Source organism: Octodon degus, unplaced genomic scaffold, assembly GCF_000260255.1.
Source record: "Octodon degus isolate 3935 unplaced genomic scaffold, OctDeg1.0 scaffold00064, whole genome shotgun sequence".
In the NCBI taxonomy this organism is placed as follows: Eukaryota; Metazoa; Chordata; class Mammalia; order Rodentia; family Octodontidae; genus Octodon; species Octodon degus.
In genome coordinates, this window is record NW_004524640.1 from 11,837,761 (window position 1) to 11,861,708 (window position 23,948).

At 40.9% G+C, this 23,948-nt stretch overlaps 1 protein-coding gene across 7 annotated transcripts in view; it reads left to right on the forward strand.

Annotated features, from left to right (window-relative positions):
- Positions 1-23,948, forward strand: part of Tnrc6b (trinucleotide repeat containing 6B) — a 186,314-nt gene that overhangs the window by 51,608 nt on the left and 110,758 nt on the right. The window contains exon 1 of one of the 7 annotated variants that reach the window (XM_023718961.1): positions 3,073-3,267. The exons of the other annotated variants lie outside the window; for them this stretch is intronic. Coding sequence (XP_023574729.1) covers positions 3,263-3,267 — 5 coding nt within the window. The 5' untranslated portion in view covers positions 3,073-3,262. Of the gene's footprint in view, positions 1-3,072; positions 3,268-23,948 lie in introns of those variants that run through there. 7 annotated transcript variants of the gene reach the window in all.

A 23,948-nucleotide genomic window follows, 5' to 3' on the forward strand; every position in this document is an offset into this window, starting at 1 on the left:
GCCTCCCTCCTCTACAGCCCTCGCTGGCCTCTGCCTCCCTGGTCTTGGGTTACAGGCAGGCGATGCCACACCCAGCTCTCTGATGTAGTTTTAGTGGCTAGTTCTTTGAAGATCTTACAGATTTCTGGTTTGGTTGTTGTTTCCGTAAGTTTTCTTGATTTCATTTTGATATTTTCTATTTTTCTTGACTGTAATCCATTTATTTAATCTTCATGTTTATTAATATAAAGTTATGTGTAACTCTTGCACAGTGTACAAACTCTTCTAAATCTGATAGTCATATGTCCTCTCTCAGCCTTAATTTTTTAGTATGTTTTTTTATTGATCAGATTTTCAAAAAGATTATCTACTTTTGCTTTTGATTTGAAAGAATAATAATTTTATTGATCAGTGCTCTCTTTTGGGCTTTTGTATTCATGCTGTATCATTATGGTTTGTGATTTTTTTGTTGTTGTTGTCCTAGATTGTTTTTTCCTCCTTAATAAAAGGTCTCACTATATAGTTCAGGCTGGCTTGAGCTCACTTTGTAGTGTAGCCTGGCCTCAAACTCCCAGTGATCCTCTTGCCTCAGCCTCGCAAGCACTAGGATCGTGAGTATGTACTACCATGTTTGGCGTTTTCTAAATTTTTAAGTTAAATGCTGTTATTATTTTTACTGTTCTTTCCTAATTAAAATATTGTGAGTAATGATATGTAAAATCCAAAGGCGCCAACTTTGAAAGATAATTTGAATGTATGTTATTTTTTGTTAGTTTTATTACTTTTGTATTTTAACCCTATAATTTAAATATTGCCTAATTGTTAATAAATATATCACAGACTTCAATGTGTTAGTATTGTAATGTGTGTGTGTGTGTGTGTGTGTGTGTATGATAGGACTAATTGTTTAGGTTTAGAGGTATTGTACCAAAAAATCAGGTCTAAAGATAGAAGAAAATGATATTGAGCATATTATTTGAAAAGAGGATCAATATTTTCATTTAAAAAATGTTTGTTCTGATCCCAACTTTTTTTCAGTTTGCTATTTAACATGTGTATGGAAAAACATGTGGACATTTGTATAATAATATTCTACCTTGGGGAACAGAGCCCTTGCAGAACTGTGTTTCGTAGAGACATGTCCATCGCAAATTAAAACAAGGTGACCATGCAATCAGTTTCCATGCATTTTAATATAGTGAGCATGCTCCATGGAAGTAAGCTTTCCGTAACTCATCTGGAAGGTATTGGTGGGATTAAAAATAGAGTAAATATTCAGAAATTCCACCCTAGGAGTTTCCTGCTTTTGCCTGCACTTCAGCTGTCAGGCCAGAGCCTGGCTCTTGCACTGTACGGTGGAAGCATTTTATGCCGTACATGTCCAGGCTGCCAGATTGTGTGGGCACTGGCCTCTGCCTGCCCTAAAACAGCTCCTTTCCTGTTCATCTCAGGGTAGAAATGGAGAGGAAGGGGACTGTGTCAAGATTGAGAAGTCAGAAGGACAAATGTGTAGGAATTAGCATCCGAAGGTCTCTTTAGGGTCAGCCAGCATCCACAGTCCGTCGTGTGAAGAAACATGATAGGGAGATCCACCACCTTTTCTGATTTTTAGAGATGGCAGGAATTTGATTGTCATGGGTGTCTCATATGCTTTCTACTATTTCAGTTACTGTATTTCTTGAAGCATGACTCAAAGTAAATTAGGTAGGATTCTGGACAGCTTATGACTTTAATTTCTCTGAATCTCTTACCTTTGCTCCCACTGAAATTCCTCCCACTGAACCCTGCCCAGCCCTTCTAATGAAGACCCAGGTCCTTCATTCACGCACTCACTCACTTACTCCCTGCTCTTTAGGGTTTTGTGTGGGGCCTCAGACCAGAGGTGTCTGTGGTGTTTGTTCTTGTGCAGTTTATGGTCTACCAGGAAAGCAGATTCTTTCATAAGTACTAAGTTGCAATTGTGACCATACTGAAGAAGCAGTAAAGGATGCCATGGGAGTGTTTAACAGGATTGCTGGGAAAGTCAAGAAGCCTTCCTAGAGTAGTTTTGAGATGGCAGAGATAAGGCAAACAGGGCTGCTAAAAGAAGCCAAGAGCAGAGCTTTAGGGCAGAAACCGAAGATACTATCTAGTGTTGTCCATTTCTGCTTTCTACACCTTCACAACCTGAGGCCCTGGGAGGTGAGGGACTTGTCCAAGTTCTACTTCCTGTTAGCCACAGGCTAAATAAAGAGGCAAGTCCTTCCTAAGCTGCTTAGGTGGGCAAGGAGAGAACAAGGAGCAGTGGAAGCCAGGTTGGTTTTAATGTAGTACCTGGTCTCTGTCAGCTGCAGAGCTGCACTCCACAAGTGGAGGAGATTAAAGATGACTCAGGCCTGCCTATGCCCAGAGGAATGCTTTAGCACATATTTTTTGCTTGGGTTTAGGGGAGGAGCTACTGAACACATATTCACACAAAACAATGTCAGGTTCAGAATTGGGAAACCAGTCCCTGTTCTGTGACAGCGTAGCTGTGTGATTGGAGAGATACCACACTGCTCATCCTGAGTTGCTACTCACAGTTTATACTTGGACACCTTTTTTTTTCTCTCTTTAGTCTTTCTGTTCAGGTGAGAAGCTAGCTAGAGATCAGTTGTGACCTGTATTTCACCTTAATTTAAAAACTAAAGTCAATTGTTGGGATAAAGCCTTAAGCCCCCTTTGAAAGAGCAGTTTGCCAGCCTGTGCTTGCCCAAACATCCAGAGAATAACTAGCAAGTAAGCCAAGATAAGATCCAGGATCTGTAAGAATCGTTAGCAACTGAGCATATTTCTATAAACCAATAAAGGTTTTTCTATTTTGTTCATCTGTTACCCTTATGCTGTTGCCACTTTCACATGCAGTGTCTGTAGGCGGGGAGTGTGAGATAACAGCATTACAAAAATGAAAATGGTGGAAAAGGGCCGCTTCCCCTTTAAGGCAGCTTCGGGGGGGGGGGCCTCCCCCAGCTCCCGCCCCTTTCCTGATTGACAAACCTACCCGAAGTCACATGATCCGCCTCTATTTGAAGGTCACAAAAAGCTGCTTCCTTTAGAGACAGAGGGGGAGAGAGAGAGCAAGAGGGAGAGTGAGTGAGAGAGAGTTAGTTCAAGCCAAAATGGCCGACAGAGTCTCTGCTGGTTTCTGAATATTTAAAATACAAAAAAACAGACAGACAAAAAGAATTCATTTTTTGGACCTTTTTTCATTTCCATTTCTACCTTGTATGCCTCAATTTGCTGGATTTAAGCACTGCTGCACTTTATGAGGTTGGTAAATATTTTCAATTTTTTTAAACCAATTGATTTATATGGATCTTGTCTAACCGTTTTCACTAGTGCTGTTGCAAATCGACATTGGTCTAGCATGGAGCCTGCCTTCAGACATTTCGCGAATCTCTGTAAATCAGACCCATGATGTACTTTTGTTTCGGCATTTTAGAAATGGAAAAGACTCGGTGAAAATCTTAAATTTGGAAGTGATTGAATTGCACCTTTATATGTTGATTTTCATCCTCGTTTCTGCCTTGCAAATAAATGAAGCTACGAGTAATTGGAAATTTGATATTTAGAAAGAGGTTTATAAAAAACACTGACTCCCCCTCCCCCTTTAAATCTGCTGCAAAAATTTGCATAAATATAAATGGGTTTGCATTCTTTCGGCTGCTAAGGCCGACAAAGGATCTGGAAGGACGAGCCCTAGAATGGAAAAGCGTTTTGTTGTTGTTGTTGTTTGTTTGTTGTTGTTTGTTTAAAATTTAAACTAGGCCATCCTTCCTAGAGGGATGTAAGACCTAAAGTAGGACCCGATACATTTTAAACCTTGGGTTGGGTGCTAGCAAACACCAAGAGGTTTGGGATATGTGGCTCACCGCTCTCTCCTTTCTGCGCGCGCTCATTTGCACGGTCTCTGTGTGTTCTCAAATGTGCAGCCAGATGCGCTTTTATTTTGACCGTGGTTTCAACCAAATGGTAGGGCTATCTTGTAAACATATTTTAAAGATGTAAACAGCTGTTCGCTCCGATTAGGAATTATTTCTTTTATCAATTCTCCCTGTAGATTGGCCTCCATTTCTCACGTAAGAAAATTTTTAATATTATGTAGATGAATAACGAGCTTTTCAACACAATTTTGGTGTCTTGTGTGTATTTTGTTGTTCAGTCGCGTTTCTATTGTGAAGTGGTCGTGTAGGATCCTATAAATAAGTAGCTGTGTGATTGTTAGTAACCCCCAAACCGTGCAGTTCCCGAAGTTAAATTCCATTACTCTCAATGCAGGATTCTAGAAGCCTGAGAGCTGGGAGGAAAGAAAGCCGAAAACTTGCTTTCTCAGAGCCACCTCCCCCTATCATTGTGAGAGTGTGATGTAATGCTTCTCGGTCTGGTGGGCTGAAAGGACTGTAGTTTGTGATGTGGCGGGTAAATTGCCCCCACCCCTGGGTAAACCTCCCCCATCGCTGGCTCTGAGAAGCCTTGTTTTCTTTTCTCTTTTTCCCCTAATTTGTATCCTCCTGATTTATGCTGTGGCATATTGGCATGAGAAAGAGACTGTTCTTCTAAATCTGTTACAAAGTATAGTTTAGAAAAGGCATTTAAAATATGCAAATAGGTTGAATTGTCATATCCCCATCATTAAATATGTAGACTTGGCTTAAAGCTAATTAAGTATAAATGGAATAATTTTGATTAGAAAGGAGCAGTGGTTTTTGTTGTCTCCTTTTAATTAATCTAATTATGAGATGTTTGCTGGGCCTGAAAGTGTTAAAAAATGGGAAAAATGCTGGACCGTTTTGAAAATTTGACAGTGTGGAAGAGGGTGTATAGTACTTTCAAAAGCTTTATTCACTGTTAAAATGGATTGGCCTCTTGTGCTGAAAATGCCCTGTTTCTTTGGGCCAATTGTGTGTAGATGAAGGGACTTTCACGCTAATTTAACAAAAAGACTTTCGTTTGAATACGCAAAGATAATTAAAGTCCTCTGTCTCTAAAAAGTAAGTATTATTTCTTTAAAAGTAAAGTTGTTGTTACATTAGTAATGGTTACAAGTGGAGAAGTAACTGTTTAGATTCAATGTAAATTTTCTGGTGATACAAATTCAGCTTTTGTGCAAGCAGGATTGGAAATATTACATCAAGGAGGGTAGGCAGACTTGTCTTATTTTTACATTTTGAATTTAAAGAAAAAAATTATCCTAGTGATAAAGGAGTATTGCATTGGGGTGGGCCTAGGGAAAATTTGAGCTCTCATTTTTGTGGGTTTTTTTTTTTTTTCTTCTGAAAACAAAAGCCATTATTTGGGGCTTTACTTGTTAGATGATTCATTTATGCCCATTTCCTAAGTTGGCTTCACCAAAGAATAGAGGAAAACCTAGGCTTTCCATGTTTTGCCCTTCGCTTGTTTTTGTGGATGGTGCACAGATGGGAATGTCAGGTTAATTCAGTTTGCAGAGCCAAGGAACCAGAGCAGGATGCCTGCTCTCCAGGCAGAAAGGAGAATGATATAAGAGCATTAACGGAATGCCATCTGATTTACTGACATGTGTTTTATAACTATTTTTCTGGAGACAGTTGAAAGGTGAGATAAATAAGACCTGCACTCACTTTGTGGGCAGGATGGCTCTGGTGGGTTCTGGAAGCTCAGCTGCCATTTTGGATCTAAGTTCCTGCAAAGCCAGGCCCTGTGGCTCACCAAAATGATGGTAATTCAGAGCAAACAAAAGTGAGTAGTACTCCAGTGTGCAGGTGGGGAGTATTTAATTTGGGCCTTTTGTTGAGGGTTTTCTGTTGATAATGTGAATCAAAAGCTTTAAAAATTGTAAAGCTGCGGTTGATGTTAGGAATAGCAAAACCCAAAGGTATTAGAGCTTACATGTTGTGGTTTTACTTTTTAAAAATGAGGTGGCCTATGCAGAGGAAGTTTCTTACTGGACAGAGTAAATGTAATCCTCACTGAATCTGCACCCACCTGTATTTCCTTATGCTGGGGCTGCTTGTGATTCTGTAGTAGTAAGTCATTGTGTATAGCCTTGCTCTGTCTCAGAAAGAAACATCCCAGGATCATCACTGCAGCATAACAAAAATTGATAGCGTTTATCAGAAATAGTATCTTAATTTTAGCGTTTTTTAGTCATTCCATCTGGTTCCCAGAAATTATAGCTGTGTTTGGTGACTGGCTCAGACTCAGCTCTGTTGTTCAGCAAATGGCCACTTGTTATTTGTTGTGGTCGCCTAGACAGTCCTTTAGACATGAAGTTGAAAACTGTAGTAAAGGCTTTTAAGGCTTTCCTGGCTCTTCAGCTGTACCAGAGATACTAAAAGAATGATCCCTAATTGGTGATACCTTCCAAGCATATTGAGCAGGGAACTGAGTCATAGTATTCTACCCAAGTACCCGAGGATCAAGAAGTTGGGTGAGAGATTTATTTTGTATAATTCAGGTCATAAAATCATCTACAGTTTACACTGACAGGGCCCTAAGGTGACACAGGTGAATGTACTTTGCCCCTCTCCTCCCTCTCCTTGAAAAGTACCAATCCAGCAAGATTGGTAAGCAGATCATCTCAACTTGGTGGTATGCCTGCAATATTTTGAATATTTAGAACAGGTACCTGGTAACAGTAGTATCCTGAGTTTCTTTAGTGGCTTCATTAGGCTTTTTGATTTTTTTTTCAAAGAAAATAAATAATTAGCCTGTTCTTTTTTAGTCATCATTTAGGACTTCAGTTTTCTTTAAGTGGAAATTGTGATTTCAAGATGAGATTTCTGACCATTGGCTGGAGAGGGGTCAACATATGCCAGTTGCTTCCTAGTGCAGTATTCTTGGTGGATTTACACTGATCCCACTTCCCTCACCTGCTTCTTGTGATTAAGACTGGCTTCAGAGTGGGGTGGGGTGAATCGAAGCCGCTTGGCTAGAGAAGGGATTTAACCCATGCAGCTAGCCTCTTAGCGTGTTCTTCCTCTTGTCATACCCATTCAGCAGTCATTCCACCCTGATGCACGTGCCAGGGGAACCTAAGAACAAATTTGGTCAGCTCATCACCAGCTGCTAGGTGCATGTGGAGATGCTTGCAATTTGGCGACTGTGTCACTTACTGCTTGAGTTGTAACTAGGATAACTGTGTAGTTCTCTTCACTGATAATCAGGGAGTGAGTGGTAATTTTTGCTTCTGGTTGTTCTAGAGACTTCTAGTGAAGCTTTGGCTTGATAGCCATTCTGTTTTCTTTAGCTTTGCAAGCTTTCTCTTCAAAACTGTCTTTGGAATTATCTCTGAAAACTTTTCACCTAAAGTTGCTTTCCTGGTTATTCTCTCACATCCCTTAGTTGTCCCTTTTTAATATGTCTGATTTGTATCCCGATCTGAAGTTACACCATGTACAAGTCCATTCTCCCCATGAAACTGTAAGTTATCCTGACAGCAGACCTTTTTCGTCTTGCTCACAGTTCTCTTCTTGACTGAAGCCCAGGTCTTAACAGGAATGGGTGCTCAAAAAAAAAACAAAAATACACATTTTAGTTACACCTTCCTGTGTGGTCACTAGAACTAGCTGTGTGACATAGGTCCCTGTTTCTGCATCCATAAGATGGGGTGATACATTTGTGAAGTATAAAGGAAATGCTGTGAGGGCCAACCACCTTGGCTTGTTGCTTGGTGTTTCCTTCCTCTTTGCAGTATCTGCCTTTGCCAATAAATCAAGAAAGACTTTATGGCCCTGCAGAATGCCTCTGTTGTTGCTTGCTGCTACCAAGATCAGAAAGTGTATGCAAGGGAGTGTGCACAGAGCTGTACTGTGGACAAGAACAGGAGCAGTGCCAAGCCTTTTCTTTTTCTTCAAGTCTCTACATTCCTGTAGTGTGATGTCTCTCATACTCTCCAGCTTCCTTCAGGCTTTGCCTGTGATGTGTCCACATTTGCTTGGCTGCTTTTCATAATTCTGTGCTTTGCATCTAAAGGTTCTCAGCAGTTTCACATAAGCTGGCTTTAGAGTTTACAAGGCAAAGGAAAACATACAGTGTCCATTTTGATTATTCTAAGCCCACACTAGTACTAGCCAAATTAGTACTAGTTTTGACTCAAAAGACAGATAAAATAAGAACTACATCAGCTGCCCCTCTTTGCATAATACTTTTAAAGTAATATAAATGGTACAGAAAGAGCTTTCATCCATTGACCTTTTAATTTTTTTAAATGAGTACCTGTTGTGTGCCAGGTACTTAGGTAGACGACAGATGTGAGGAGGCTGGTCAGTCCTTGGGTGTATACCCAGCTAAGTAGAAGTGACAGCTTGCACAAAGCCCCTGTGGCAGAAGTAGATACTGGCATATTTGGGAAACTTTATAGTGTACCACACGCATTGCTGAATTATAATACGCTTAAGAGAATAAACCATTTGGGAAATGCAATGAAGGCAACAAGGCTAAATGTTGGCCAAATGCAGAAAAGTCTGTAAGCCATGTTGGAAATCTCAATCTTGAGAGCAATGGGAAGGTTTTAAGAAAGAACATCACTTGCTAAGGTTGAATTTTTGAGAATGGCCGGGGAGTTGGACTGTACAGTGGAAGGATAGTGCAGTACTCTTAGATAATGGTGGCCTGAATTGACAAGCGGGTTAGGAAGAAATGGGTAATTTCCAGGGACACCTAGGAAGAATTCACAGAACCTGAATATAGAGTATTAGAGGCAGGTTTGGAAAGTTGAACACCTATGGCTCTGGCCTGAGCTGCTGTAGTGAGCTAGTAGAACTCACTTAAATGAACAGATGTAGGGTTGAGGGGTTTTTTGGTTTTTTGTACAGGGTCTCACTACATAGCTCAGACTTGTGAGGATCCTCCTGTCTCAGCCTCCTCAGCACTGGGATTACAGGCATGTGCCACCATACCTCAGTTTGGTGGCTGACATTATGTGCCTGGGGTTCTGGGCCAGCACAGCATGCGGTGCCAAGGATTGAACCTGAATCCTTGCACTTGGCAGGCAGGTGCTTAGGCTGCTGAGCTGTCTCCCCAGGCACACTGGGGAGTTCTGCTTTATAGTTACTGGATCTTAGGTCATTCAATTTGGAGTAATTGAAGATCTGTCCTGGGATAAATATTTGAGAATCATCAGTAGTTCCAGGTGTACCAAGATTTTCCTTTTTAAGTTGATTTTCTCGATGTATCCAAAGACCGCACAGCCATAATATGCAGCACAAGATGTAGTTTGATGCTGTTACAGAGACACTATTTTATAAGGAGAAGGCTATGTATTCCCTTTACTACCCCAGTGGGTCTCTGGGTGCAATCTGGTCTCTGGTGCATTCTCTAATCCCAGCATTTGGGAGGCTGAGGCAGAAGGATTGCTTCAAGTTCGAGGCCATGGGCTACGTAGAAAGACCTCATCAAAAAAAAAAAAAAAAAAAAAAAAAAAAAAAGACAAGACTGAGGGCAGGGCACTTCTGCTATATATTATGTCCAGGAAGATGGATTGGAGGTTGGGTAGGTGTGGAGTTGTTGGGCTGTCGAGTTGTTTGTATTGCAGTCGTAGACAGTGAGCATCTGTCTGTAGAAGGGTTGGTGGCAGTGTGAACAAAGTTGCATTTTGAGACTACTAATTGATGGTGGGTAAGGGCCTAAGGGAAAACTTAGAGTTCATCAAGCTAGTTGGGCAGCAGTAAGACTGACCATGAGGCAAGAAGAGGTCTGCAGCGTCCAGGGCTCAAGGGGAGTGATAGGAGTCTTCAGCAGAATTGGAGATGGTGGCTTCCTGTGCAGACACACAGAGGTGCAGGGATGGTGAGACTTGCGGATGGAACTGATCAGCAGACAGCTGGCAGCATGGAGCTGCAGCTTGAGAAAGAGGTCAGAGGGAAAGATAAAGACTGCAGAGCTTCACATAAAAGTGATAGGCTGAGGAGAGTGGACCAGGGTCACCAAGGGAATATACAGAATAGAAAAGAGAACTGAGAATGGGACCTGAGGGCCAGGACAAGGAAGAAGAGCTGGGATAGGATTAAAAGGTATGTGGGAGGGCGGTCAGTCACAGACACCAAGAAGGGGAGGACTTTCCAGTTGCACTTGTGGTTAGTGGTTTCAGTTGCTGCACAGGAAGACGTGTGTTTGGTAATGGCAGTGTTCCCAAACCTAGCGTTAGGCATTCTAGGAGGAAAAGTTTGAGAGTCCAGTAGAGGAAGCCTTCCATATTTTATTATTTAACACTTTTTAGGAACCACATTAAAAAATAAAATGAGGGGCTGGAGAGATGGCTCAGAGGAATAAGCGCTTTCCTGGCAAGCATAAAGGCCTGAGTTCAATCCCTGGTTATGCCAAAAAGAAAAAAGAAATAGGTGAAATTAATTTTAACTATTTAGCCCAGTATATACAAATATTGTCGCTTAAACATGTAGTCAATTTCAAACTTAGTGAGCTACCTTACATTCTTTATATTCATAAAAAGTCTTATTATGAACCAAGTGTGTTTTATGGTTAAAACAAATTTCAGTTTGAACATAAATTTTCACCAGAAATACCTGCCTTTATTTAGGTTTCATAAAAATGTACTTTTTTTTTCATGAAGTAAATTTACATGCCTAAGTTTTTTCAAACATGGGTTTTTCCAGTAAGGCAGACACCTTTTTATATTAAATTCAACTAAAATAACAAAAATTTGGTTTTAGTGGCACTGGCCACAGGTGGCTGACACCATTGTGGACAGCTCGGGGATATACAAAGTAAAATAGTCTACTTAAAGCCCTTGTGTTTACTTCGAAAAATATCCAGAGTGGTTTCATACTATCATGAAGAGTTTCTCCCCAGGGTTGGTGTCACTTTGAACACATGCTGGCTTATGTAAGTGGAATTTTGATGGTGGAAGAGTCAAATCCTTAGTTTTGTATGTGAGGATACAAACTTTTTTCAAAAGTATACAGATTTCAAATTTTAAAGCAGAAATGTAAAATAGTGTTTTAGCTATGTTCAGATTGGTACACTGCTCAGTGAGACGAGAGCTGCAGGTGAGTGAGGAAGCAGAAAGAAGGATCACTTGTTCTCAGAAGCTTTCCGTCTGCATTCTTTGCTCACTGGGGCCAGCAGAAGTAATATTTATTGACTATGAATGATTCTTATTTATAAAAGCCAGTTCAAAGAGTTTAAATTAATCATATTATTAATTTAGACTACTTTGTAGCCATAAACTACATACACCTAAGTAATAACTAAAGAGATACAATTGATCTTGAATTCTGCTTGGAATGGAACCTTATTCACACCTGGAAAGTCAGCATTTTGTTTGGTTACTGGAGCTTATTTTTCTGTGAAATGCCCTTTAAGAGTTTAGGGTATCACCTGTAATTCCCAGTTTTGCCTTTTAAATTTGATCTCAGTTTAAAGAGATAGGGTCTTTACCCAGGTTTTTGCTTCTTGTGGTAATTCTAAAGGTTGAAGTCAGGGAGCCCTGAGTTCTATCCCAGCCCCCTTTGTTGTGTTTTGAGGCAGTCTCGCTAAATTGTCTGGGCTGGCTTCTGACTTGTGATCTTCCTGCCTCAGTCTCAGTTCTGGGACTGCAGACACATGCCACCAGATACAGGGTTTTTTCCCTCTTTTTAAAATCAGTATGGATTGTACAGCAATTAACCACTAAGAAGAATATATGCAGTGTATTATTTGTTGAAACTTTACTTCCGATTTGATTTGAAACTGTCTCATTGCTGTTTATCAATAAAACTTTGAAAAATAAAATAAAATCAGTATGGAAAGTAATTTTATTTATTTATTTATTTATTTATTTATTTATTTATTTATTTATTTATTTATTTTGTGGAACTCAGGGCCCTGCGCTTGCCAGGCAGGCACTTATTGCGCTGAACTATCTCCCCGGCCCATTTATTTATTTATTTATTTTGTGGAACTCAGGGCCCTGCGCTTGCCAGGCAGGCACTTATTGCGCTGAACTATCTCCCCGGCCCAACTCCTTTTATTTTTGTTGTGCTTTCCAAGTGTATTTAGGTTCTCCATTTACACCTTTGTAAATTCCAGGCTGTGGAGTGAAGGGCTTAAATAATCCTCTTTAGTGCTTTAGTAAGGCGGGAGACCTAGCAGATGATTGCTGGACCTCTCCGAGGAGTCCAGAGCAGCAAGGTTTATAGTCAGTAGTTGAAATGAAATGCCCTTGTTTCTTTTTGTTTGTTTGTTTGCTTTTTAATGAAGTTACTATTTATCAGCTGAAGTGAGATAATCAGGTAACTTAAAACAGTGACTTTGAAACTTTTTTATTGGATCCGTGGTGAGAGACCTAATTTACCTGGAGACCTTCGACTCAAATATTATATATACTGAAGTAAAAGTGTTCAATCTCTGGTACTGTGAGTAATGCATTTAGATGTGTTTGATTTGTCTCTTTTGTAGAATATCAATAGCCCTAAAAATCTGCTCCTGACACACTAAATTGATTTAACACGTTCACACTAGGGCTATAACTTGTTTGTCTTACTGCTGAGCAGCTTAAACCACAAGTGTTACCGGTGTGCCTCTTGCATGCAGGACTTTGCTACGACTACCTTCAATGGTACAGGCCGCCCAATGGACAGTTCTGCATGTACCAGGTGGGAACGTGTTCACTGATTTTGTAAGTGTTGCCTCATTATGGCCTGAACAAGCTTGGAGGGACTATTATGAGTTACCATATTCCAGAATACGATCCCCCCCTTTTTTTTCCATAATTTTATTGAGAAATAAATAGCAATGAGACAGTTTCAAATCAAATTGGTAGGACAGTTCCAATAATTTTGATCCCCGTTTTTGCTGTTCTAGAGAATCAGATTTCAGTCTCAAATTATGACATCAACTAAATTAATAAACGATTTTAAAAGAGATGTTAAGGCTGGCCAGATAGCTCAGCAGACTAAAGCACCTGCTTAGGCAGAGGGCATCGACCAGGGTTTAGTCCCCTCCGTACCTTGCTGGCCCTGCCCCTGGTGCTCACTGAGATGGCAAATGAGACTGGGCGTGGTGGCATGGGCCTGTAATCCCAGAGTTTGGGAGGCTGAAAATGAGAATCACTATGAGTCCAGATAATGTAATGAGACCCTGTAGGCCCTGTACTAAATACATTGCGGGGGGAGGGGGGGATTCATTTGTTACTTCAACATGTGAGTGATAGCTATGTTTGATGAATAATGTTGTCTTCTCTGTCCAGGGCAGAGTCATTCTGGTCAAAAAGAATTGGGTAACTGTATTGAGAAATGAACATTTATATGTAGTATAAATATTCTTACCTATCTGGGTTTTTATGCCAAGAAATGGAAATATAACTGACCTTCCAGGTCCATGGGTTCACATCTGTGGATTTAATCAACCATGAATTGAAAAAAGTAGTAAAAAGTTGTGTCTATGCCAAACATATAATCTTTTTTTCTTTTCAGTACTGAACCCAGGGTCTTATGTATACTGGATAAGGGTTATAGCACTGAGCGATGTCTCCAGCCCCCGAGCATGTGACCTAGAGATGGTTGACAGAATATGGGAGAAAGTGCAAAGGTTATATATTAATGCTTCGTCATTTTATAGGAGTTACTTTTAGGCATCCATGGAGTTTGGTGTCCTAAGGGAATCCTAGAACCAAATTCCCCTGGATATTTTCCCCTCATGTTTTAGAGATTTAAGTAGAAAATGCCTTTTAGCCACCAGAATACATATTCTTTGGGAAGAAACCTCACAAAACAGTGCTGTGGCCTTTCTCTGTTGGGGAGAGGGCCTTTGCTTTGTGAAGACACGTCTCTCATAGTAACATTCTATCTTAAGACACATTTAGTACTTCTGATTAGTTGAACATTTCTTACTGTTTATTGAAGTACTAATAGACTTCTTTCTCCTAAATTCCTTTTCTGATTAAGCTGAATTAAACTGACCTTTTCTTATTGGTATAGTTAGAATTGCTAAGATGGTAATGTGCATTGAAAGATCTTATGTGATTATAAAATCTTAGAGTATCATGTTTTTGCATTTGCTTTTTCTCAGTTTGGACAAATGTGTGTTTAGCTTTTCATTCCAATTATTGATTTTTGAAACTTCATCTTAGATAAGCAAGCTGGATTTGGGTGTTTCCCAAGTCTCCTCACACTAATATGGTGGTTCCTAGACTTAAGTGCTGGCATACTGAAACACTGAAAAGCAGTATTGAAATCCAGCACAATTTACCAGCTTTAAAGTTGCCAAGTAATGACTTGACTTAACCAAAAAAATGGATGATCTAAGAATAAAATAACTTATTATTGTTTTCCTTTTTTTTTTTTTTTAATCTCTCCCATTGATGAGTAGAGGTAGTAAAGTTCAGCATTTAGGAATTAGATCCTAATTACAGGATATGTCAGCATGAATTACAATTAACTATGTGCTTGCTAGTTTTATTGGCCTCACCCATAGGAGTAACCTTACTCTAGGTTCTGGACTACTTTCTTCCATTGTTTACTTACTACAGTAATGATGGTTTTGCTCATAACTTTCAAAAAGATTACTTTGTTCTCACTGAATATTGTACTATGAGTGGATAACCAGCAAAAGCCAGCTAACTGTATTAGGTGCTGAGCATTTGTAGAATCTGGAATAATAATAGAAACTTGTAACAAAGTTTATGATTCAGTGAGAAATATGGGTGTGGTGATTATGGAAAAGTGTCAGGGCAGTCACAAAACTTAAGTAATTTTACATACATTACTTATGTAATAGTACTTCTACTGTAGCTAGTGAAGCTAGCCTTGGCTCTTTCCGAGTTATAAACAATGGCCATGACAGATTTTTCATCATTTTATACATTTTAATTTTTATGTTCATCTTTTACTGTTGTATTGTAATGGTATACGCCTTAAATCTGGCAGCCCAACATCAAGTGACCTTTCTGTCCCCTTCTCCCAGGTAGAAAGGTGCTTTCTAGATGCACTTCACTCCTGTAATCCAGCATACTGAGGCCTACTGGCCTGTCTTGCTGTGATAATGCTATCAGCTGGTTGGGAGTTGCCGCCCTACCAAGGGCCTGGACTCTTCTCCATCAGTCCTGGGGCAGAGAACAGACAAGAGGAGAGGTTAGGGCTCACTGTGTAGGCTGCTGTGTACACTTGAGCTTGAGCTTGGAATAATCTAGGTCATGGCCATTATTTATAACTGTAATTGAAAGAATGTCTTTATTGCCTAAGTATTTGTTGAGAATATATAATGGATATGGCCCTGTCTAGTGTTGGAAATACAAGGTAAGACCTCACTTTTATCTTTGGAACTGTACTAGTAATGTGAACAGAAATCCCTTTAGTGAGGCTGCCTGTGACAAAATGATACTGAAGGACCTTGCAGCCAGGAGAGAGAGCGAGGTCTACAGGAGTAGGAGCCCCCTCCCCCAAAGGAAGCATTTGAGCTGGTCTTTAAGTGGCAGAGAAATTCCTTGATCAAGAGGATAGTGAGTAATCCAGGGGCTGGAATAGTGGGTGAGACGTGAGGTTCTGAAGTCAGAACAACAGTGTCCTTGGGTCAGCCCAGGGAGAGGCATTTACATCTCATGTGTGCCTCTGTCTTCTCATTGGTAAGATGAGCATACTGCCTACCTCAGTAAGGGAGTCAGTCCTTAGATTTTTAGCACACTGCCTAGGTCAGTGTTCACTACTGTTTTCATTGTTGTTGCTAGCAACTCAGGCAGAGGAAATAGCATTAACAAAGGCAAAGAGTTAGGAAGTGAGTGGGAGAGTCTGGGAAGCAGCAAGCTTGTGGGACACAAGTGTGGGCTGTCTGGAGGAGAGGAAGGGAAGTTTGGAGTTGTATTTTGGTGGATATTCTATTCTCAGAAATTTGGATTTTGTAGAAAGCAGCTTAAAAAACCAGCTTGCCTAAACTGAGTCCACATGGTGATTTAAATGAAGAAGCGTGATTGGGGGAGGCTGTCAAAGCATGAGGGATGACTGAACATACACTAGGGTAGGGACACAGGAAGGTGGGCAGACCACTCTGAAGCGGAGCCCTTGGGACACGTGAACAAGGATAGGGTGTGAGTACCCCAGGCTGGGTGAAGGAAATGTGCTATGGATTTGGGAGGGTGTGCATGCGTGGAGCTTGAGGTCGCAGCAGTCATTTAGCTTTGGACACGTTTGAGATTTGCCAGTTAACATAGTGTAGTGCACAAGCAGAAGGAAAGGGCTGGCTCAGGAGAGTTAGGGAGCTGTTGATCTTTGTACAGAGATGGATGGGTGCAGGAACAAGGTGCTGCAATAGAAACCAGACAGGAAGGGGTTTAGGGAAGTAAGGGTAGCATCTGGGGCAGTGCTCCAGAAGCTCAGCCCAGATAAGTCCCAGATGTCCCGAACGTGGGCCTTTGGTGTGGTTTTGAGGAACTTTGGGGGCCGTGGAACTTCATTAAAGTCCGAAGGCCCAGCATGTTGTTCATCCTGCTTGCTGCCATGGGTTTTCTGGTCTCTTCCTGCCAATACATTGAACAGCTGTGGGACAGGAACCTGTTCTGTAACCCCAGCATCTACTGTAACCCCAGCATCTACGTAGCCTCTGACACACACAGTGGGTGCTGTGTTTATTGAATGCCTAAGTGAAGAATGACATGAAATAATTCATCAAATATTTATTGAGTGCCATATGTGTTCCAGGAGCGCTGCTAATCCCTGGAGATAAAGCAGTATGCAACAGTAAATAAAAAGCCCTGTCTTTGGTGGGCTTACTTTCTGAAGTACAGATAGAACAGCTGGGGTGAGGAGCAAGTAAAGAGGTGTTGGCTTTTGGTCCTAGTCATCTGTAATGACTAGCAGGCAGCAGGCATTTGATGGTTGAGTTGAGCATGGGGGACAAGGTCATAGAAGAGAGCAGACAGATAAAGAGGTTTGCTGCCCAGTTGGCAGGTTGATTGATTATGTCAACTTGAGTAAGAGAAGCTCAACTAAATTGGCTCAGCAATTCCACACCTTAGATGTAGAGATCCACCCTGGGGCTGCTTGTCACCTGGATGGTGAAGGGAAATGAAGAAGGATGCAGTGGCTTCTTTTTCTCTGGAGAAGCTCCAGTCTTTGCCTTCACCTTGGCCATCATCTCCTGGCTTCCAGTGCAAATTCTTTAGCTTCTGGCACAGACCCATCAGCCTCCTAATTGGGACTCCACAGGACGCTGCTGTGAGCTCCAGACCTTCCGCCGGATCCTTTGGTCTCCATTGTGCAGACACTCCCAGAACTCTTTTTCATCTGACTCTTAGGTGGCCATTGTAAGGCAATCTTTTAGATTCCTGTATATTTGTATATCTTGTGCTACATCTGTTTCTCTAGTAAACTGACTGCTACAGTCCCAGAGAGAAAAATTAAGCTTGGAATTGGAAGAAAGAATTATTGGAGAGAATTCCCCTAGGACTCATTCCTTGTCTCTGTAAAAAAAGAGGTAAAGCCCAAGTGGAAAAGGGATCCTGAAGAAAGACAAACCATTAATAACAGCAGCCCCTCCCAACCTACCCCACCCCCAAGAAGAAAACTGCAGAGCTACCTCCGTGGGCTCCAGGGGCCTTGGTGAATGAGGGTTGGTGGGTAACTGCTGTGATCTGTGTCTGTACGGGTTTGTTCTCCACATGTCAAGGTGAAAACCTGGCTAGTTGGGGTTATTGAAAGCAGTTTTCCAGGTGGAGTGAGATTGCCCTGGAAAGAAAGACTTTGGAGAACTGCTAAGTGTTCACCAGAATCTAGGCTGTAATAGAAATGAACTAAAAACTAAGGGTAGGCAGTGGCCTGGAAGAATAGGAAAGCGGAGGTCTGGGTTGCAGGAAGTGGGACCATGTGTATTTAGCAGGGAAAGCTAACATTCTGGTGTGCCACTCGCGTGCTTTACTCATGCTAACTCATGTAATCTCCTGAAGGCCTTGTGAGCTGACTGCTGAGGGGTTAGGTAGGAAGTGAGCAGGAAACCGTGGCTGTTGAGTTCAGCTTTTTGAGCCCTGCTATTCCGCTTGTGAGGAGGAGGGCTTTCCCAGGCCAAGTAGCTTTGCAGTGGCCCCTGAAGTTGTCAGTCCAGCCTTTTAAAAGAAACATTTGGGGCAGTATGGAATGCATCTGTGGGCTGGTCCTCGCTCCCTTGTTAAAATAAGTATTCACATTTTAGGCAACAGTGTATAATAGTCTTCTGTATTCAAGGGTTATGCACCCTCAGACCAACTGTGGATTGAAAATACTCAAAAAAAAATCTATATTGAATGTACAGACCTTTTTTAATTACCAAAATAATAAAGCAATGATTTACACAGTATTTATATTAGGCATGAATAATCTAGAGATGATTTAGAGTATACGGGAGAAAAATAAAGTATATAGAAAGATGTGGAGTTTGGTTTCTTCCAGGGGTCCTGGAACCAGTCCCCTATGGACATCTAGGACTCGGATTGGCTGTACTATATGTAGAGTACACTTAGTATTTCCTACTGGTTTTCTCATGTTAAAATGTCCTTCAGTAAGAAACAAAGAACAAGGGCTGGCTCACCGGACTAAAGCACCTGCTTAGGCAGATGCAGGGACCGGGATTCAATCCCCAGTGTGCCATGTCGGCCCCACCCCCGGGGCGCACTGAGACTGGGCGTGGCGGCATGTGCCTGTAATGCCAGTGCTTAGGAGGCTGAAAACAGGAGAACCATGAGTCCGATCTACATAGTGAGACCTGTACACCCTGTACTAAATATGTTTTTTAAAAAAAAAAAAAACAAATAACACCTAATATTTTAGGATTGGGGAAGACTTTAAATGGAATATAGATTCTTTGAATTATGGTATCCTCTGTTCATTGGCTCATCCACCACTTTGAGAGATGGGAAGGCTACAGAGGCTTATCTGATACATGTGCCTCACGGAAGAATTTGCACAGACTGTCATGGAAACACTGGCAGTGTCAGCAGTAGTTAGGGGGCTGTAATTCCTGCTTTGACAGGAATGAGTACTTTACTAGGGCAGAGTTCACTTGGTTTTTAGCTAGAATGAACTTTCCTGGATAATTAGTTGGACCTCTGTTATATGGGGAATGTAGTTGCCTGGTCCTGTGCTCTCATCTACAGCTTAGGCCTGTGACTTGTCACCCAGGGTCTAGGCCCTCTGTAAACCCTAGAGAAACGCTCTTTAAACTTAGGTTGGAGGCCTGGGGAGATAGCGCAGTGGTCTAAGCACCTGCCTGATAAGCATAAGGAGCCAGGTTTGATCCCAGGTACTACATGCTGTGCCAGCCCCAGAACCTGTGCAAGCCATCCAGCGCTGGGGAGGCTGAGACAGGAGGATCACAGGAGTCCGAGCTGCACAGTGAGACCCTGTACTGAGTGAATGAATGAATGACTAAACTTAGGTTGGATGTTGTTGGGAATTGCAGAAAAGGCAGACAACTTCATCTTTCTGAATGAAGTTATTTTGGAGACCATGATGTATATTCACGGTCCCTCAGCAATTTGTTTGCATTCTTTTAATGATGGCTTGGCTCTCACTGCATATTGGAAGGAATGCCACTATATATTCCATGTCTTCAAGGTAAACAGTTTTTTATGCTTTTAAAAGAACACAAGAGAAACCACATAATCTTATTTGCCAAGAAAGCTTAAAAAGTCAAATATTGAAAGTACAGAGCAAACAGATCATCTGACATTATTTGCTAGCAATTTTTTAAAGATTCACTCCTTAGTGTTTTCTATTGAGGCCACATGTTTGAAATATCTTACCTGTGGGGAATCTTTCCTTTTCTGTTTGATTCACTACCAGGGGCTAGCTTTCGTGGTTTTTGGTTTTTTTCTTTTAAAAAAAACCTGTATTGCTAGAATGGCCCGGGGGGGGGGGTCACCTTTTATTTTAAAAAATTGTTTACTTTTTTTTCTTTCCTGGTGATTGAACTCAGGACCTTTTGCATGCTCAACACACACTCTACCACTGAGTTACACCAGCGAGTTCTATATGTGATCTTTTGTGAGAAGATGTATCCAAGTAGTCACTGATACTTGATAGAACTGGGTGATGGATAGGTAAAAAACAAGGTAAGGCACCACAAAGACAGTGTAGGCTGGGATTCATTTCTTAGATAAGTTGGCATCTTTCAGTGAAAGTCAAAGTAGAAAATGTAGCCCATGCCCTAAGTTTACCTCCCCAATATTGATTATTTTTTTCTGGCGAGGGGGAACACTTGTCTCACTGTTGGCGTTTTCTGTGTTCACCCTTGTTTTGGACATGGGCAGTGATGGAGCAGATACAGCTCAAACTGGTAGTTACCACCCGAGTTCTTCAGTGAGTTCTGTGGAACCAGTTTTAAAACATTGCTCTTAAAGCATACTGAGTTTTTCCCATGAGACTCTGAGGGAGCAAGGACAAGAAAGATATTCATTAGGTGTCCATTATATAGCAGGTACTTCCCATTACCTCATTACTACCTCATTTAGTCTCCTGACAACCTGATGAGGGAATAGTTTTATCTTTAAAAAAAAAGGGAAGGGAACACCCCAAGTTCGGTACCAGGTGGCAGCCTCTTACCAAGGAAGTGAAAGAACTGGGTGCTGTGACTACAAAAAGTTTGTCTTTCCAGGCCTTTTTAAATGCAGTGTAGAATGTTGGTCCCTGTTGTGTGTTAAAATAAGGGTACAGATGGTGGGCACTGTAGGTACCCTCAGCACTGCATTCCTAATAATTGGTGACGGAAGCTTCAGCAGACAACATGCACAACAGAAGGTCTTTGGGAACAGTTCTGGATGGCCTCTGTAAAAGAAGGTTTGAGAAGCTTGTCAAGTTAACTAAAAAAAAAAAAAGAGAGAGAGAGAGATAAATCAGTGGTGCATTAAAGACTATTTCAGGTGATTAATTGAAAGCCAACTTGATAGCATTTTAGAAAATCTTAACTGTATTAGCATTAAGTTGTAATTGTTAGCATATAATCAGAGCTTATCAAAGCTATAGTGAAGAAAATAGAAATCATTTGTAATTAGACAATAATTAAAGGCAAGTGCATGCCCAGTGATTTTAAAGTGCTTAAAAACAATTAGTTTCCTTAAGTAGGTTAAACAGCTGAGTTACAAGCTTGTTTACACTGTTAATTTACTTAGCAAACCTGTTCTTCAAAGAATATCTGAAGGTAAACTTCAGCTTGACTTTCTGAATTATCAAAAGGTCAAATTTAATCAATGTTCTTTAAAAATATATACTATATCCCTTAAATTCTAAAAGTATTATTCGGTACTTCCTTTGATCATTCTTGACAGTTCAGTCCACAAGGCTAGTGAATAGACAGGGCGAGGTGTAGGAGATCTGGCCGTTGGGGTCACTGGCTGAGGAGACTGTCGCATCAAGTGAGGGCTGGTGGAAGCATCCACTTGTGACTGTGAGGACAGCAGCGATGAGAGATTGGTTACATACAAAGAAATGTGCACAGGATCATGGGAGCCAGGAGCTCTTACTGTTGCAGTAGGGTGTCAGAAATAGTACAGTTTTGAAAGAAAGATTTGCGCTAATAAAGTATGTTTTATTTCTTCTTTGTAAAAGAATCTTTTTTGTGGATGTCCTATAATCTGAGTAACTACTTTGAAGATAATAAGATACCACATATTAACTATTGTTATACCTTTATTCTATATGAAATTTTTATTTTTTCGTAAAATACTATTGAAGAGAAGATAACTAGAATGAACCTTACAGTGCTAGATTGCTATGAGAAGTATTAATGTGGATACATGAAGTTTTAATAAGCATCAGTAAATGTAGAAATAATATCAACATAAGATGCATGCATGCCATATGTGTTTATGTTTGTGCATGGATATGTATCTAAACAGTTTCCTGGCTCTGTCCACACTGGAGACTGAGGACTATCTAGGAGCAACAGTACTGAAGAAGCAGTGAGCACATAGGGGCCCAGATCTCAGGTCCATATAGTTTTATTGTCTGCTGAGAGAAACCCTTGCTTCTTGAAGAAATAACTAATTATAGAACTGGGTCAGGTATGGTGAAAGTGGATCTAGAACAGATATATTTATTTGAAATCAAATCTTCAAAGAGAGGTGAAAATATGCTCAAAAGGACACAGATGCCAGCTTGAAGGGGCGTGATGACTAAATCTGAGGTAAGTTGTTCATTAAAATTTAAGAAATTATAGTCTTGAATAAAAGAAAGCTGAGTGTTCACATATAACTTCACCTACTTTGCGAGAAAACCTACATATGGACTCATGAATAAATTGAGTTTGAATAGATTAATTGCAAAGTACCTCTCCACAGAGTTGTCTGTTGTTTGGAGGAGGGGAGTAATGGCAGTGGCGAGAGCTGGCAGGTGTCACCTTAAGCAAGTGCCCCAGTGAATATCACCAGCATTGGGACAAATTGGAATCTTGTCACCTGTTAGGATGTGAAAGTAGTGCATCATTGTATCTGTTGATATTCCTGCCAAGATGCATGCCATGAGAAACAGCAGAGAGACACAGTTTGAGGATAGTCTGCAAAGTAACCAGTCTGTGATCTTCAAAAATTCCATGAAAGTCAAAGTAAGACTGAGACATCATTTTAAATTGAAGACTAAAGAGACATGCCAGCAAAACGCAGCACATGACTAAAGACCATTTCCGGGACAAGTAGCAAAACTTGAGTGGGGCTTGAGGGATAATGGTAGAAAGGTATCTATCCGTGGCCATTTTCTGACTGTGATGGTTGTGTTGTAGCTCTGTAGGACAGTAGTTTTGTATTTAGGAAGGTGTATTTGGGGTCAGGAGGTGTAAGCTTAGGAATTTACCCTCAGTGCGTTCTAGAAGAGAATATTCTTTGTACTATTTTTGCAACTTTTCTATAAGTTTGAGGTTGTTTCAAAATTTAAAGGGAGTAAAAATGAATATTCTCTCAAATTTAAACCATAAAATTAAAGTGCTCCATTTTTTACTTAAAACTCTTCTTTTGAGCTGGAAGTATGATAGCTCGGTAGAATGCTTGACTAGTGTGCATGAGGCCCTGGCTTCCATCCTTAGCACTACACAAAGGAAGAGGGGAATCAACATCTCAGGCATTTTGATAATGAATGAACATATAATATACACTGTGGATCCTATTGTGCATTTGTGATGTTCTGGGCATGCTGTATTCCTAGGGATACAGTAAATATGATTAGAAGGAAGAGCCCCTCCCCCAAAGTACTCAGCCTTGTATTATTTAGAGGTGATGTCCCTTCTTTGTGCTCCTTTGTGACAGGCAGGAATGTGCTTGTAGGAGATATGGGCTCTGACTTCATAACCCAGCCCTGCCAGCCACTGAAATCTGCTTAACTTCACTGCTCTCCCATTTATGTATCTGCATGTTGGTGATGTTTCTGTCTTCCCTAATAGTACTCTTTTGAGACTTGCACGAGGTGTTAAGGAGACGTTAGTGTATTTAGCCCTGTGTATGGCACAAAGATAGCAGACACTCATGAACAGTGCTCTTGCAGATGGGTGTTCAGGTTGTGACTTCTATAAGCAGCCTAAAAATTGCCTTGTGCATGTGGTGCGTATTTATGTCTTGGAAACTTTTAACTATTTTGTCTCCTTTCTATCATGAAGTTTTGCTTTTAGTGGCTTTGTGGTCTCAAGAGTGATGTGAAAAACTAGCTGGAGAATTTGCAATATTTGTCTGAAATGCTGGAACATGAGTAATATGGATATGAAATATTGGCCTAGTTGTAGTATTATCACAACATTGTTCTTAGATGGGAATTTGCCCATTTTCCAAATAAATTGTAGACTGGTTAGGTAAATTTGCTTAAGTTTGAAGAATCATGTGATGTTGACCGTAGGAAATGTGAAATTATTGTGTCTCAAATCATATAAGCCAAATGGGGGCTGGGGAAATGGCTCAGTGGAATAAGTGCTTTCCTGGCAAGCTCAAGAGCCTGAGTTCAGGGGCTGGAGAGATGGCTCAGTGGTCTAAAGCACCTACTTAGAACAAGCTTAGCAAAGCACAGTGGACCGCGGTTCAATCCCCCAGCACCACATGC